Below are 16,998 nucleotides of genomic sequence, written 5' to 3' on the forward strand. Positions count from 1 at the left end.
GGGCCATTAAAACAATTAACTCAGTAGATTGGCTGCTGAGAAAGACTAAAGGGTTTTTTTTAGGTTAGCAAAATAGTCAAATAATTTTCATTACATGTTAAAGCAAGACACTTCTTCCTATAATAAAATCCATGATAAATCCGTTTATTATTATTATTATTATTATTATTAATATTAAGAATAAATTAGAAATAAAGTAAATGTTTGTTTGACTTGATGGCTCGTTTGTTTTTATTAAAATTGGCCTATGTCTAGGCCAGTGGTTCTTAACCTGGGTTCGATCGAACCCTAGGGGTTCGGTGAGTCGGTCTCAGGGGTTCGGCAGAGCCTCCACCTGTGGTGTAATTGCAACGTACAGTAGATGTTAATGCGGCCGGTCAGTGTAGTTAGGCTGATGGCAGCTAGAGGGCGAGACCGGTGTGTTTCTGTATAGAATGTTATGTTATGTGGGGCAGAGCAAGAACAAGAAAATAAAGTGTGGTTATGAATCGTACAGTGGACCCGCGTATAATTGAATAACACGACACCGCCATGCCATGCATGGCTCATTTTGTGCACCAGTAAAAAAATCACATTTTATTTTTCACTAACGAGGGGCTCAGTGAATGCGCATATGAAGCTGGTGGGGTTCGGTACCTCCAACAAGGTTAAGAACCACTGGTCTAGGGTTACTTTAGATATTTAAGCAAATAATAAAAACGTGTTTGCGGCATTTTTTTAAAGTAGAACGGCTGGTTTTCTACACAGTGGAATCACCGGGAGTCACGTGCATTTGTGCTTGTGATCTGAAACACTTGTTAAGCGTTAATGCTTTGAATTGCCACCGAGGGGCGCTTTCCACAAGTTACCTCCATATGCGCCTGCTTGTTCAAAGCTAATGTTCAACGACTGCACTATCGACAATTTGTTGTCCCCAACCAATTTAGAAACTTATTTTAACTATTAATAATAACAATAATAAGGCATTGATGCAATAATTCACCCTCACACGCAAGCCACGGGCAAAAAAACAAAACGCGAATATATCACAAGCGCACAGGATCCACATTTTGCTGAAATTCCAATTTTGACAAATGCTTTGTGTTCGCACGTGGTCTCCTCAATGAGCATGCTGTTCATAAGTCCACTCGCGCGTCTACATTTTCCCCTGGCACATGCGCTTTGGACTTGGCATTTGCATGATGTTTGGCATGTCTCGGTGTTTACCATCCGTTTGCGGCGCTGCTTGTCAGAGCAGTCACGGTGAGCCACGCCTCTTGTCCATGTGCTCCATCCTCCAATCTCTCCATCCCTCCTCACCACACGCTCTGTATTTTGCATAAAATGTGTATCAGTAGGGCAGCGCTCTCTCCGGCACATGCACCGCGCACATGTAGCGTGGCTTTACTGAACACACACCACACTCGAATAAGCGCATCAAACTCCCCTCAGCCCCGGATCCCCGCCAATGAAAAAGCACAAGAGCGTGAAGGAGAGAGAGGGAGAGACGGGACTCCGCTACATACAAAGAGTGAGCCAAATCCTACACAAACAGCCACAACACAAGTTGGGGAGAACGGAAAAGGCGGTCACATTTCCTACTCACCTGCAACGTGATTGATGTGGGTGTTTGTATCAGTGGGTGTGCAGCTTGTGTCAAGTCCGACAGTGTGTTCAAGGATATGCTGACTCCACTTTCCTGGAATTCGTGAGAATAGTTTAATCTTCGCTAGTGCAACATCACGCGCGCTAGAGCTAGAGGTGCAGTACTCAGAGAGCAGAAGGTATCCAGGTATCATTGGTGGAAACCAGTGTGACTAATTCAGATCTAACAGAAAAGAGGTGCCATCTACTGAATTACCTACAGATTACAGAAGAAGAAAAAACAACAACTTCACCAGCACTGGACTCTTTCCAATCAGTGCTTCCTATTTTTGCGCTCTATGGAGCAGGTGTTTTGCGCAAAACTCTTTTTTTGACTTTCTCGTCTGCCTTTAAAAGACTTTTGCTCCAGTCTAGTGACGTGACATTCACGGAGGTCTGCTATCAAGTTTATCCAGAGGTTTAATCATCCACAAGAGAGAAATGGATAACAGCCCCGGCGGTGGTAAGATTCTATTTTATGTTTGGCGTGCTGCAAATGTCTAGCAATGGTGATTATGACAAAAGTTAGAACTGAATGACTGATCGATATTCATTCATGTTGGTACCAGCGATCAATAAACGATAGCAATTCAGCTCGATTTGACCATAATGTGTTATTAAGTGTAAAACAGAGCTGATTGAAATGAAGCAGAGCTTAAATGAATACATCACAGAAATGCGATCCCACGGATTTAATAATTGTGCAAACCACTGATTTATTTATTTATTCATTCATTTTTACTTGTGGCGATTTTTTATAATTACATGCAGCAACAAGTGGGTGAACTATAATTTTGAGGGTTTTGTATTTTACTCATTTCTGAGCTGAGTGGTTTTAATTAAGACTGTGAATTTAAAGGTCAAACAAAACCCGATTTTAAAGTAAAACTTCATGCAAAGCTACCAGGACGTTGCTGTGCTGCGTTCAAATGTCCGAGCGCAACAACGCCTGGGAAGGTGAGCCGCTCGGGACTGAAGGGAGGCTGGCCACTTCCTGTTTCTCCCCACGAAAACAAACTCACGTGGAGTTACAGTATGTTGGCCGGCACTGTAATCATAATCTGTCATGCCAGAATTTAAACTGCAGCCCTGTCATATCATGCAGAAAAACACTGTTTGGCGTAGGGGGCGTGCCTGTTTTCCTTTATCAAAGCCATTGCTGGAGTGCCTACAATATAAAGGCTGATAATGGAAGGACCTTTATCCGTTAAGTGGTATTAAGCAGCGTTTTCTCGAGATCAGTCAAGGGTGCACATGCTCTCTGCTTCCCTCTCCTAATTGACGGTGAATCATTTACAACAGCCACGGTCACGTTCTGGCACAGGTGATGGGCGCACCCTGTGCAATAGATCTGGAAACGAACCCACTAACTGTGTTATGACTTTGAGATTTCACTGATAAAGTGGGCCAGAGTAAATAGATGAATAATCATATATTAGCTGTAGTATTACTCAGCCGATAAAAACAAAGATTGGGGTGCTGGGTTTTGTTGTTTGTCTGTCCAAGAGGCAGAAGCAGTGAAGCAGAAGGTTTTTCCAAAAGTTTTTATATCTTTATTTAACTGTTTATTTATATTTTTCTTATTTATTTGTTCAATTAATAAAATAAAATGTCTTTAATGACATCCCACTTTTATCCTCATTTTGTAGCCCTTAATACTTCAAATGGTGACCACATTGGCTTGACCTTTAATATTTCAATAATGTTATTGGGACCAAACATAATTAGATTTATGAGTTCAGTCATCTAAACAAAGCTATAAACATTATTATAACCACATGCCTCCAATTGCCAAGGCTGTTGAAGAATGAGTTACAGACTGAGTGAGTGAGTTGTTGCATGTGAAGGAGGCATTCACCCAAAGGTTAATGCAATAATTTATTCATACATAAAAGATCTTATAACTCAAATAATAGACCCAAATACAAGATATATAGCTTAGCAGGCTTGTTATGTAATACTAGTAAACATAATGTAGGGGAGTAGGCTACAGTCAGCTGGAACAGGTTACACAGGGCCAATTATTGGGGAAATATAAATCAGTAAAAAATAATATTTGGAGCATATAATAAGATACAAATGGTTGGGAACGCATTGGAAAGTATTTATCAGCATTAGTATTCACATCAGCTCGTACTGCATATCATTTTTTTTTAAAAAGGCAGTTGGACCAGGGTGTGGAAGTCAGAAAACGTTTTATGACACCTGCAATGACAGCTCTGTAGCACTATAATAGTACATAGCTATAATGTTTGCTCGCATTTAGCCGTCAAATGATAACCAGATGGTGTAAGCAAAATTGGAGAAAAAGAAGAAGTTCTATGCCCTTCACTGCTTAACTTCACGGACTTTAGTTTCCTCTCTAAATCGTCCTCTGGCACACCCCTGGTGGAGATCTTCTGCAATATTTTCAGCATCATTAAAGTATTCAAACCATTTTTCGCCATTGGCTGTAAAAGAGTGCGTTGGTGCTAAGGCTGACTAAGTGGCACAAACATTCAGACAAAAAGCCTCGTTTTTGTCAACATTATGTCCTCAGTGCTTAAACATTTGCTAGATAGTAATCCAACCCCATTATTTTTGAAGTATGGGGGGAAAATAGGCCATATAAATAGGCTAGAAGACGTTTCAAACTCAGGAAAAAATGTGTATCCCAAAGTAAGACACCTGTGTCCTCAAAAATATGAGTAGCCCTATCACAATATAGGCCAATTTCTTGTCAGCAGCCTGTATCGCTGCACCACTCAGAATGGAAGATGCTGAGTGGTGCAGCTGACCTGAGTTACAAGTGAACCAGTCCTCTGGTTATAAATTAAGACTCAGCCAAATAAAAGAAAACAATTACATTTAACATCCCAGGGCATGACTAATCACAAACAGATGGATTTTGAATTAAACGTGTTTCTATCTTCACGCGAATTTTCTCCGAGATACTTTGGTCTGGTCACACACTGACACACAGTTTTCGCCCTGCTGTTTTAAACTTAGTTGCACCGCCCGGCTGTGCTGCTGCTGCTGGTGGTGGTGCGCGGTCAGACCACCCTGCCGCATAACATGCTGCTCTATTTAATTTGGCTCTTTAATTATAAGCCTCTGGCGGACTGTAGAAGCTCTGGCTCCCGGCTGGAGCGCACGCTTCACATCTTCCCGGTGAAAGCCCTGTCAAAAAGCCCTCCTCACGTGGCTTCCCTTGCAGAGCCGCGTGCGACGCGTGAGATATCCGGGCCCTCCTCCTGCCGCTACCCCGCTCTCACGGACGCTTCTGTGTTGACGATGCCGCCTGCGGTGGTGGTGAGGCAGAGCTTGGTCAGTGGGTCAGCAATTCCACACGTTAACTCTTTTCTCTCTGGTCACGTTTCCCCGCCTCATGCACCACTTGCTTCTACTGAACACCGCCCCCTCCCCCTCCTTTCATTTAAATCAGTGCGAGCTTGCAGTGTGGTACAAAGCTGAGTCGATTTTGATTCTGCAACATCTGTCCCCGACGCATCGGTTCAGGGCACTCGTGCATTCAGCGTGCGTTTGGAGTGGAACGTGACTGTTAAAATGCTGAAAGCTTGCATAGCAATGAAACCGACGCTTTATCAAGACCACAGAACAGACTGAAACAAGACAGGATGTTACACGACGAATCATATTCTTGGGGTCTCTAAAATAGGCCATAGCCACCCACTGTGATACTCTAATACAGCTCGCCCTCTTAATTGCATGAGCCAGAGCTGCTGTGTGATGCGGCACCAGTTTCGAGAGAGATGCTAGAGGCACATAGACACAATTCTATCAAGTTCCTGCGATATTGACCTACTTTCACGAGCCCGAGGTAACAAAGTCTTCTGCAAACAACCCAAGTAGAAACTGTGTTCAGCATAGCACAAACTCATTTCATCGGCCGCAGAGACCTACATATTTTCTGTTTTAGAATAATACTAATAAAAAAAATAATATTTTCCCAGAAAGTCGGGATCTATATTTATAAACTTTACCCCCAGGGGAAAAATAATGACTGTAGTCACTTTAACTGTGCTTCTATCCACTTCAGCCAGTGAAAGTAAGAGATAAAGAGGGAAACAGAAGGGAGAGAGAGACCGCCTGTGGAGGATCCAGTGCTCACGTTTCTCTGCCTGCTTTCTGGTCCCAGGCAGATTAGCGTTTGCACGGGTACACTAAACTTAAGATGGGCAGTGACCGCGTCCTCAATTAATGCTGTCTGCGTTGACCTGAATTGTGGGAATCTTGTGCACGTTGTAGCAAGGTGCATGGAAATCCTCTGAGTACGTGGGAAATCCTGTGCAAGGCACAGGATCAGACAAAACTGGAGTTTGGTTCAGGTGCTTTAATATGGCATGTAGCCTTGCAGGAGTTGCATTACCTGTGTTTGCAATCAGTAGATCAATACATTCCTGTATGTATTACAGATCTTTAATAACCCTCCCAATGGACTATTTGCATAAGATGAAAGATAGAAAATCTATGTGTAGAACAGAAATGAATTACAGCAGCACTTCACAGCCTACTTGGACACTTCCTGCACCACTATTCAAAAGCAGAAACAGATTATTCATTAACAGCGTTCACAGTACAGTGGCTCGGGAGGGGGTCATTCATAAACACAAGGCTACTGTACATGTGAGTCTTCAGGTGGACATGCAATGTGTTTGGGTGGAGTGAGTCGGCGTGGGCTGGGCATTCACTGTCTGCGTGTAGGCTCACAAGGAGGTGAGGCTCAGGTCTGGTCTGCTGGATCTGTCTATGACTCTGGCATGAGTCAACAAATCCTCCAACACGTGCTGGTGGAAGGATTATCAAAACATTTGCGCTAAACAAATGCTGTTCGCAGCAAAGGGATCGGTCTCCAGGCACATTCAGCGAAAACCAGCGTGCCACTCTCAGCTGCATGTGCAAGTTTGAAAAAAAAAGAGTTTTAAGTTGGAAACATATTTTTTAGACTGCTTTTAATACTGAAATAAGTGCGTACAGAGCCTAATTTGTAATCTTGAATGTGTCTCTAGTCGACTCTGCTGCACGCTGCCTTGTTATTACGGCAGTCCAAACCACAAAATCGAGGTTTTACCTTTGCACAAAAAAAAAAAAAAACCCAGAAAACAAAACAGAAAACAAAAACGTGACTCACATTCTTCTACTGTGGAACGACAGTAGCAGAGGCTCGCTGCTACCTCACGCTCAGTGAGTGAGGGTGGCGGCGGTTGAGGGCTGTCCCATTCAGCGTATGTTTATAAACACAGATCTGACTTCAAATTGTGTTAGATTTCAACACGAGACTGCGGATTTGGTTCGGCCAGTAACCGTGTCAGGAGTCCACGCATGTGAGGCGGCGGTCAGGTGTCGTGCTGTTAGCTGGCGCTGGGCACGGTGCCAGGGGAGCGAGGCTATTATTGGAGCGGAGGAGGCAGCAGACCCCGCAGACACGTGAGGTCGTGTCTCCGCTCATCCACAACGCCTGACTAGAAGTGAGAGAGAGAGAGAAACGAAAGTTCGGAAACAGCCACAGTTGAATGACAAAAAAGAATCCGCTAATATTTACAGGTGCTTTAAGACTGCATGACGCAAGAATTATTTTTTTAAGTGATTCTTCTAGTGTACGTCTCTCTGATTCGTTGCTGTGCCATCGGCAGTCTTTTTAGCGCCCACTTTATCCTCTTGAGCGCACCATTACGCCTATTACACTCAGCGTGCAGCGACGTCGCTGCAGATACTCAGAGCCGCTGTCCACAGATTGTGCAACATTACATCACAACACATCCACAGCTATAAAGTAGCCCTGCAGGTTTTCTAAGCAATTATGGGTAGCCAGATTGATTTTTTTAAAATTATAAATCATCTAATCCAGCCAAATTTAAACAAGGCTATATTTTTTTTAAAAAGTCTTTTTATGTGAACATCTCCATTCTTTCTCTTCAGGAGGAGTAATCCTGTATGCTGGCTCCTCTGGCAGTTCCAGTCCCAGCCCTGGCAGCCCTTCCAGTGGATACCAGACACAATCACCTTCTTCACACTCCCAGCCCTCATCTCCAGAGGAGGTTACCTTCACGGAGATTGGGGCATTGAAACAAAGGGCAGCTGGGTGCAACACTCCATCCTCCAAACTGGTGTTCCAATTCCCAGAGGTCTATAGTGGCCCCTCAACACCAGCAGCTACTCCACAGCATTCCTATGCACACCCCATTGCGGGGAAAAGGCCATGCGGATTCCCGGGAACTTTCACCAGTAAGTTTTCCTAACTGTCGATATGCATAAATATTTATTACTGCATTTCGTTGCCCTGTACCTGTGCATGTGCAATGACAATAAAGTTGAATTCTATTCTATTCTATTCTATATACATATGTGTGTGTTTTTGCAGCTTATCTCACAGTTCACTTTCCTTCCTCAGAGACAGGTGGAATGGTCTTGCTTTGCAAAGTCTGTGGCGACATTGCATCTGGTTTCCACTATGGAGTGCATGCATGCGAAGGATGCAAGGTAAGGCAATAATCAGAAAGAAATGTGAAAAAACTGTGGAATATTTCATATGTGTGTTGATTTTTTTTTGTGCCCTGGTTTCTCATGGTATATATGTAAACATGTCTGTTTGTGTCAGGGGTTTTTCCGACGCAGCATCCAGCAAAACATCAACTACAAGATGTGCGTGAAGAATGAGAACTGTCTGATCATGCGGATGAATCGGAACCGGTGCCAGCACTGCCGTTTCAAGAAATGCCTCTCTGTCGGCATGTCAAGAGATGGTGAGACATCCTGACATATTTTTATTTTATTTTACTGAAATTTCTCCTCTCGCTCTTCTGCCAGAATACCACAGTGCTCTGATTAGCCAAAGCAGCAGGGAAATGGGCACACAGAAAGTGGTGCAGTACTGATATGTAGGTCTGAGTGAAAAATGTAATGCGGGAAGACTTTTGAGGTCATCATGCCAGTAGCTCAGTCACTCAGTTTGTAGGAAGACTTGCACCTGTCTTGCCCTCCTACTTTGTCACTGCACTGCCTGTAAGTACCATCTGGCTTTGTATCACTCTTTTTAAGTTACTAAGTGTCTTTCTGCTGCCCTTTGCAGCATCCACCAACACCTACCTCTATGCTCTTGTTCAGTGCAGCCCCTCCCCCTTATATGTACCCACTATGTTCCCTCAGCTCCCCTTACATCTCTCCCTCAGACAGTGATTTATGAGTAGAGGAACCTTGAAGTCCCTAAAGCTATCTATCATCGGGAAAACTGCAGCAAACACAGGAATTATTTTAGGAAATTGGAACAGGGTCAACGTGATTACCTTGTGTATGCCCATAGAACATCTTACTGCAATTAATAAGGGACAGGGCAACAATTAAGCAAGGGATGCAGAAACCATCGTTATGACAGAATTTTTCAGGCGTAACACTCCTTTCACCTCATTCTGGCTCTGATAGCTGAACAGTGATTGATCACCCATCACCACAAATTAAGAAAACAGTTGGGCTGACCTAGAAAAACAATACAGAATCAGCCCTATAGTGTACTCATACATCATGACCTACTTGGTGTAGTTTGCCTGTTTTCTTCCTCTCAGTATGGTTTCTGCTTATCTCCACCCTCCAGTACTCTGCATTGCCTAATCTAGTAAAGAGGTTAGTGTTATTTCTGCATGTGCTTGACACTTTTGGTGCACAGCAAAGAAAAGAAAAAAAAGACGGTGGCAAAATGCATCCAAATGAGAGAACAGTCAGGTTGACCCTCTTACGGGAGATTTTTGAATGCGTTAAGGACCACAACCTAGAAACCCCTTTTTGCTCAGTTTCAAGCATTACGAAAACAGGAAAACCGCAGGCAACTGACTGCAGCCCACAATAAATAGTACACCCTGATTTCACACCAGGCAGCTGTGTGACTCTGGCGCTGCAATATAGGCAAATATTGAAGTCTGTTGGTATGGTGGCACACTTTTCTTCCCGTAATCAGACAGAATACAGGAAAGTTTCTTTAGGTTTCTTCCTTCTGGTTAGATTTTAAAATGCCTTTCAACATAATTTGCATATGCAGCTCAGTAGTGTGCATTTGCTTCTTTTTAAACCATGATGACAGGGATTAAGCTCATGTTACGTTATTGGCCACATCCTCATCAAGTTACTCTGCAGATTACAAAAGCTTCTTTAGTATATCCTGCAAACTACTACTACAACTACTCTTGATCGCTCAGTTTTGCACAGTTATTGTCATTCTGCTTTTTATTCTAAATTGTGGTTGTATGCAGTATGCAACTGATATATATATATATAAATACATATATGTATACACCACTATACCACTTATATGCTTTATAAAAGAAATCGCGTGTGCTCTACTTTCAAGTCTTTGAAGATGTACCATTTTTATCTAACACACACTTCTTCACTTGCATTCGCTTCCTGGTGACGTGCACTACCCAGAATAGAGAATACAATAACCACAACTTGCTCGGTTCAGACCTTAATCCTCCCTTCACCTTAGTCAAATCTTGACCTTATAATTATATGATTTACAAGATGAGTACTTTTGTCCCCAAAAGGGAAGCAAGTCCTCACAGTTTGACAGTATGACTGCACAACAGGAGCGCCACGCACACACAGTCATTTTCCAGCATCGCCATCCCTCGTGTCAGTCTTCTTCATGTTCTCACTTCTGTCTCCTCAACTCTTCAAGCCCACCACTCTCATACTTCTCCTTCTCACGATCTCAGTGCCAGTGACATCATGCCGATGTTGCCCCACTGCCCTACTTACAAATGGAGGGAGGGAGCAGTAGAGGAAGACGATAGTGGTGGATAGAGGAGAGGATGAGGCAGATGGCAGCAGGGGGTCTATAAATAGCCTCTCCAGCTGATGGTTACTGTGAGAAGGGGGGTGGGGGGTATGGATGAAGAAAAGGAAATTTTCATCTCCCCACTTGTGTGATTCACCTTGAAATCACTGTAAACAGTTTAAGCATGTTAAGCTGCGAGTTTTTATCTCTTGATCAAAATGAATAAATCTATAAATTCATTTGTAACTTTCGTTGTTGTTGAGCTGCTGATTTGGATTATTGTATTTGATCAAATAAGAAAAAGGATTACCATTTATTTAGAAAAAGACAAGAACGGAGAAATGAAAAGCACAAAACAAACATTTACTGGGATTGCCCGTGCTGTCGGTGGCAGGAACCTAACTTTTTCTCTTCTGCTTGTATCTTCCTTAGCGGTGCGTTTTGGCCGTATCCCTAAGAGAGAGAAGCAGCGACTTCTGGATGAGATGCAGAGCTACATGAACAGCCTAAATGAGTCGGCTGCCATGGACATGGACTCCCCTTCAGTGAGGGAAAATCCCACCAGCACAGACGACGGTACCTCAAAAGAGGCCATTGGAGCCATTTCCAGAGCCTATCGTGACATCTTCACCAGCAACAGCAGCAACCAGGAGCGAGCATCCAAGTCAGGCAACATCATCTCCAACAACAACAACAACAACACATCTCCCTTTTCTCAGGATGGCAATTTTCCTCAAGTTTCATCTCACCCCTCCTCAGCTCAGAGTTATCAGTCTTGCCCAGTTACCCCCGCCAGTGTATGCCCAGTCTCCTCTAATCACAACCAACCTGCATTTAACAATATGGACAGCAATCGGTATACCTATTTAGTGTCATCAAATCAGAATCACAACAAGTCAAATGCTACAATACCTCAAAGGGGAAGCTCTGCCAATCATGACAGTTTCCGCATTGCAGGCAGTACCCAAAATCAGCCCTCCTGCCCATGGAAGTTAGCTCCAGGAGCTAAAGTGCTGGTAAGTACAAGACGCTCACTGAATTAGGACTGCTGTATGATTCATTATTCGACAAGCTATTTATGACTTGATGTTTTTTGTCTTTTCAAAGGCCTGTCCTCTCAACGCGTGCCCTGTGTCAGGGCCAGAACGCACAAGTCAGGAGATATGGGAGTCTTTCTCTCAGTGTTTCACCCCTGCTGTCAAGGAGGTTGTAGAATTTGCTAAAGGCATCCCAGGATTTCAAGAGCTTAGCCAACAGGACCAGGTCATGCTGCTAAAATCAGGCACCTTCCAGGTAATGACATATATTTTCAGTTATACATTTTGGTAATGATAAATGCATCATAATGTGTCCAGATGTGTTTTTGGCTAAAGCATTTGTCTCACGTTTATCTTTTTGTTCTCGTCTTTTTTCACCATTTCTTGCGTGTTAAGGTTCTGATGGTGAGGTTCTGCACCTTGTTCAATGCTGGGGAGCATACAGTGACATTCCTGAATGGCCAAACTTACCCGCTGCCCACTTTGCGCGCTTTGGGCATGGGCTCTCTGCTGGATGCAATGTTTGAATTCAGTGAGAAGTTGAGTTCTCTGGGACTAGAGCCTGATGAAATGGCTCTCTTCATGGCCGTGGTGCTGGTCTCTGCAGGTTAGAGAACAACAGTTACAAATGCTGCACCGCAGTGACAGTTTGATAATGAATCCACAACGTGCTAACTGTTTCAAATCACTCACACCGGTATGCTCTGTGTTCCTCAGACCGTTCCGGCATTTCGGACACGAGGGCCGTGGAGCAGCTACAGGAGGGCCTTATCCGCGCCCTGCGTTCACTGATCACTCGCCGTCGTCCAGATGACACCACCCTCTTCTCCAAGCTGCTCCTGCGCCTTCCAGACCTCCGCACCCTCAACAACCTGCACTCCGACAAACTGTTGGCCTTTCGCATTGATCCTTAAGAAGTCCCCTCTTTCACAGAGTGCACAGGAAAAAAACTATTTCACACAGAAAAATACACAGTACATACACACATACAGATATTATCTTCCAAGGGCAGGACTTCCTTCAATATTGAGGAACAAGGAATTGTGCAATTGATGAGTGTTGTTTTGAAAAGGATAAATGAGGGCTACATACATATTTTGAATTGCTGTTGATCGTCATGCAATGTTTTGAGAAGAAAAAATACAATACAATAAAAACAAACTCATGTACACGCATAAACCTCCACACCTCTTGAGAGACATTGTTCAGTTAAAAAGAAAAAGATTAAATCATTGTGTAGAGTTACTAGCACCGTTCTGGGAAAAGAAAAAATCATTTGTGCACTCGCTCATTATATCCTGTATACTTAAGAATAAAAGCCAGTTCACTTCTGTTTATTCCGCAAGTCATACAGTATTAACAGACCATCACTAAGCAGCCGCTAAATGATGGATGTTGTATATGAATTTTTTTTTACTTAGGGACCACTGGTGATGATTGACCATGTGTCAGTTTGTGTTTAAGAAAAAGGGAATCTGTATATAATACATAGTGATACCTGAAATGTTAAGGCACTTGTGTGTCACTGTTTTACAAACATGCCATCTGCATTAGTACTGGAATGGGATCCCTGCTTGAACCTGCACATGACAGGATGCAGTCTCTTTCTAAGTTTTGACTAACCTTCCAGAAAACATTTGGCTCACCTTGAATTTAAATGTGTCATCGTGATAAGACAGCGGGATTATAATATTATTTCACAAAAACATAATGTCTGTCACTGTACCGTATCACATCTAGACCGATGGAGTGCACATGGGGTTTTGTAGTTCCTGTGTTTATTTTTTGTTGCTGTAAATATTATGTTACCCGATGTTGATGTATCGATTATTGAACTGATATGATGGATCAGACATATGAGTTTGGTGTAATGAAGAAGAATGTAATGACCTTCCTGTATTTGGTGGGGATCTGGCTATGCCAAGGGAGCTTTGCTCAGGAGAATGTGTAGTAGGGATTCTCAAACAGCTTAGACACTCCTCCTGCTATATTAGATGATGTAACAAACCAGCATAATCCCTGAAATCACCAGCATTCACTCCACATGCACCCTTCCTCTGGCCCCAATGTTTGTCATACAAACACAAGAAATATTTTTTTTTGGGTGAGAGATCTAATTTGATTGGTCATCTCACTGTTTGCTTGTTTGATTATGGCTGATTGAGCACATCTTGTACATTTTGTACATTTTTCTTCCTAAATAGAAATGATACAATGATATAAAGTTGAAATTATGTATTATTCTGCCTCTGTGTCTTTTTTGTAAACATTTGTGTGGGAAATCTCAGTTTAGAAAAGAAACATAGGCTATGTTGAGTAATTAGGCCCGTAGTTGTGCAACACTGTACACTGGCAGTATGCTGTGAGTGTGTTAACCAAGTTTATACATTGTGCAATTATGTGAACGTTAGATAATTTATTGCTAGCAGACTGCATTAATAAATTAGGCTATTATTACATTATGCCGTAAGCAACTTTATAGTACCTATGTTGACTGTCAATTGCAATGGAAAAGATAGATTATAAATTTGCAATACACGATGTCTAGAAGCACAAACAACCTTCTCCCCAACAAAGTGAAGTAAGGGTGCCACCTTCTGGTAGAATAATGTACAGCGGATCCCGGAAGCGGATGGTGTGCTAGCGAGTGCTCACTTCCACGTATCATCTGCTGTCACTTAATCGCTTCACATGCCATCATCGTTTTACGCCTCAGTAATAATAATATGGGACCACTGTTAAACGTTACGGTAAGCTCTGTCACATACAAATGATAGAATAGAGCAAACGGGGGGGAAGCCAGCACGAGCTGTTGATATTAGTGGCAGGTTAGCTCACAGGCTAGCCTTAGCTAAACAATAATAGCATGCAGGTACATCTGTTTGCTGATAATTATCTGCTTGTTTTGAGCGACTTAACTGTCGTAAGTTAGCGGTTTAATCATTGACGTAGGTAAGATTGAAGTTCCGGTGCCATATCTACCTGGAGCTGTTGTTGTTGAGTTGTCAAAATGTTTTGGGTTTTTCCAAGTCAAGCAAGAATGAAGATGCCGAGTTCCTGACTCATGAACACTCGCCTGTCTGTAATAATTTGGCCACTTTGTCTGTCCGCAGGCGCTGAGAAACAGAAAGAAAAGTGCTGCAAATCCCCCGAGACCTCAACTTTGACCTCCAGTGGGAGCATTTCATGACAGCATGTTGGTGACAGCGTATCTTGCCATAGTTTTCCTGCTTGCCCTGTGCGTTGGCCTCGAGCTTACGGCACGCCGCGTCACCCCACCTCAGTCCACCCCTACAGCTGTAGCCAACCCAGCTTTCCGTGGCTTTCAGACAATATTCCTCAGGGCATACCTTCTGGCTTTGTGGGCAGACTGGCTCCAGGGTCCTTATCTCTACAAGCTTTACCTCCACTACAGCTTCCTGGAATCCCAAATAGCCATTTTGTATGTATGTGGTCTGGCCTCTTGTGTTCTCTTTGCTCCTTTTGCAGGCTGGCTCCCTCAGGCTTTGGGCCGCAGGCAGACCTGTCTTCTGTTCTGCTTGTCATACTCTGCTTGCTGTCTCACCAAGCTTTCCAGAGACTACTTTGTTTTGATTGTGGGCCGCATCTTGGGGGGACTGTCCACATCCCTGCTAGCAACCACATTTGAAGCCTGGTACGTGCACCGACATGTTGATGTCCATGATTTTCCCAAGGAGTGGATCCCCAGCACCTTCACCAAAGCTGCTACCTGGAACCACGGACTCGCAGTGGGTGCAGGGCTGGTGGCTAACTTACTGGCTGAGTGGCTCCACCTTGGGCCAGTAGCCCCCTTTCTCCTGGCAGTCCCCTGTCTGGCTTGCTGTGGCTGGGTAGTCCTGACTGACTGGGGCAAAGAAGAGGCTCAAGGGGTTCCTGAAGTAGACAAACAGACTCTGCTCACTGGCACTCCAAATGGAGGTGTGACCCATTTGTCTGCAAAAGCACGGTTCTCACGCAGCTGCCACGAGGGGCTGCGCTGCCTACTGTCAGACAGGAGAGTCATGCTCTTGGGGGGAGTCCAGGCTCTGTTTGAAAGTGTCCTCTACATTTTTGTTTTTCTGTGGACCCCAGTACTGGACCCTCATGGGCCTCCTTTAGGAATAGTCTTCTCTTGCCTGATGGCTGCCAGCATGGTTGGGTCCTCGCTATACCGCCTAGCCACCTCAACCCAATACCGTCTACAGCCTGGGCACGTACTCTGCCTTGCTGTGCTGATGGCCTTCTTCTCTTTTTTTATGCTAACCTTTTCCACTGCCCCAGGACAACCTAGACCTCATGAATCCTTTCTGGCCTTCCTGCTCCTGGAGCTGGCCTGTGGTCTCTATTTCCCTGCCTTCAGCTTTCTTCAGGGCAGGGTGATCCCAGAGGAGAAGCGGGCCGGTGTGCTGGCCTGGTTCCGGTTGCCTCTGCACCTGCTGGCCTGCTTAGGGCTGCTGGCCCTCCACGGGGAGGTATCAGGAACAGGTGGAGGGGAGGGTGGTGGGGGCACCAGACACATGTTTGGAGGCTGTGCCGTTATGATGCTGGCAGCTCTGATGGCTGTGGTCAGTCTTTTCACCCTGGGTAGAAATGACACAGATCTGAGACTGGAGGGAAACAGAGCAGAATGGGAAATGTAACAAGTCGATCAGCCACATGTCCACTCCTGCTTGTCTGGTTTAAAATGTTTTGTCTAACTGAACCTAGAGACATCATATTCAACCAGACTACTTTTAGGTGCACATTTTGCCAAAAGCAGAGTTGAATGAAATTGTCGGGTGTTTTGGTAAAAATGTTTAACATTTTATGTCATGTTAATTCCTTATTGTTTATTGGTTACAGACTTTTGTTAATGTCTTTGGGAACATTTGTCAATGAAACTGTTGAAAACTTGGCTGATACTTTTTGTATCAGTCCACTAATTATTCCAGATGAAGTGTTTCTGTTTGTAGGGATTTCACCTGACAGAATCCCAAGAAGATTTGGTGATGCTGAGCCTTCACTTAATGCTTAAAGACAAATCTGAAAAGATTTTACTTAAGAGACCTGAATGGATATTTGAAATTAGGTGATGGCTAGTTAGTAGACTAGCAAATGAATGTTAGTGTCTACTATATTTCTTTTATTTCTTCTGCAGTGCATTGGTTCCTGTATGTTGAGCAGGATCTGTTTTGTTTTTGGTTTTTTTTTTTTTGGGGGGGCGGCGGGGTGTCCTTTAAACCAGGCAAGCAGCAGCTTTACTTTGAATGTCTTTCCTGTGTCATCTGCAAAATGCTCTGTTTTGATGTTCTTTATATGGCTCTTTGTGTTACACTTTTAAATAAAAGTGTTTGTAATATGTTAAATTATATTGGGAGGGAGTTCTATTTTGTGGTATATGGTTGTTTTTATAACATTTATTCAACAGGAGTTTACAAATCATTATTACAAATTATATAACATGTCTATTTTGATGTTTTTGAGAAACCGCTTTGATTTGAGTTTTCTTCATTAAAAAAAAATTTTAAATTCAGATTCAGTCAGAATCGTTTTAGCTGTTAAGAATACTGATGGTGTGATTTGAATGTCATT

General features: G+C 43.4%; 2 protein-coding genes and 1 long non-coding RNA gene across 4 annotated transcripts; 2 read left to right on the forward strand and 1 right to left on the reverse strand.

Annotated features, from left to right (window-relative positions):
* Positions 1–1,299: 1,299 nt before the first annotated feature.
* nr1d4a (nuclear receptor subfamily 1, group D, member 4a) lies at positions 1,300–13,668 on the forward strand. 2 transcript variants are annotated; one of them, XM_040047920.1, is made up of 8 exons: positions 1,300–7,167; positions 7,543–7,848; positions 8,015–8,103; positions 8,222–8,366; positions 10,823–11,406; positions 11,498–11,683; positions 11,824–12,034; positions 12,145–13,668. In XM_040047920.1, the coding sequence occupies exons 1-8, from the start codon at positions 7,137–7,139 to the stop codon at positions 12,339–12,341; spliced, it is 1,749 nt and encodes a 582-aa protein (XP_039903854.1). In that variant the 5' UTR covers positions 1,300–7,136; the 3' UTR covers positions 12,342–13,668. The 2 variants fall into 2 exon arrangements, with proteins under 2 accessions (XP_039903854.1, XP_039903855.1); XM_040047921.1 differs by having other exon boundaries at positions 1,301–2,086.
* On the reverse strand, positions 9,960–12,236 carry LOC120743913. The gene is made up of 3 exons (XR_005698274.1): positions 12,123–12,236; positions 11,899–12,028; positions 9,960–10,477 (listed from the first exon to the last, which is right to left on the reverse strand). It is a non-coding gene; the product is annotated as an uncharacterized LOC120743913 (long non-coding RNA).
* A 375-nt stretch (positions 13,669–14,043) lies between the features above and the next one.
* mfsd5 (major facilitator superfamily domain containing 5) lies at positions 14,044–16,939 on the forward strand. Its single transcript, XM_040047925.1, has 2 exons — positions 14,044–14,177; positions 14,541–16,939. Exon 2 carries the CDS (start codon positions 14,622–14,624, stop codon positions 16,065–16,067), a length of 1,446 nt encoding a protein of 481 aa, XP_039903859.1. The 5' UTR covers positions 14,044–14,177; positions 14,541–14,621; the 3' UTR covers positions 16,068–16,939.
* The last annotated feature ends 59 nt before the right edge of the window (positions 16,940–16,998 follow it).

Source organism: Simochromis diagramma, unplaced genomic scaffold (genome assembly GCF_900408965.1).
Source record: "Simochromis diagramma unplaced genomic scaffold, fSimDia1.1 OVJJ01000387.1, whole genome shotgun sequence".
Lineage (NCBI taxonomy): Eukaryota > Metazoa > Chordata > Actinopteri > Cichliformes > Cichlidae > Simochromis > Simochromis diagramma.

Excerpts from the sequence above, each read along its gene's own strand:
- nr1d4a (XM_040047920.1), top strand. The coding sequence starts at position 7,137 with ATGACAAAAAAGAATCCGCTAATATTTACAG. Across the intron at positions 7,168-7,542 it reads GAATCCGCTAATATTTACAG|GAGGAGTAATCCTGTATGCT; the intron begins GTGCTTTAAGAC and ends CTTTCTCTTCAG. Across the intron at positions 11,684-11,823 it reads TAAAATCAGGCACCTTCCAG|GTTCTGATGGTGAGGTTCTG; the intron begins GTAATGACATAT and ends TTGCGTGTTAAG.
- mfsd5 (XM_040047925.1), top strand. The coding sequence starts at position 14,622 with ATGTTGGTGACAGCGTATCTTGCCATAGTTTTCCTGCTTGCCCTGTGC.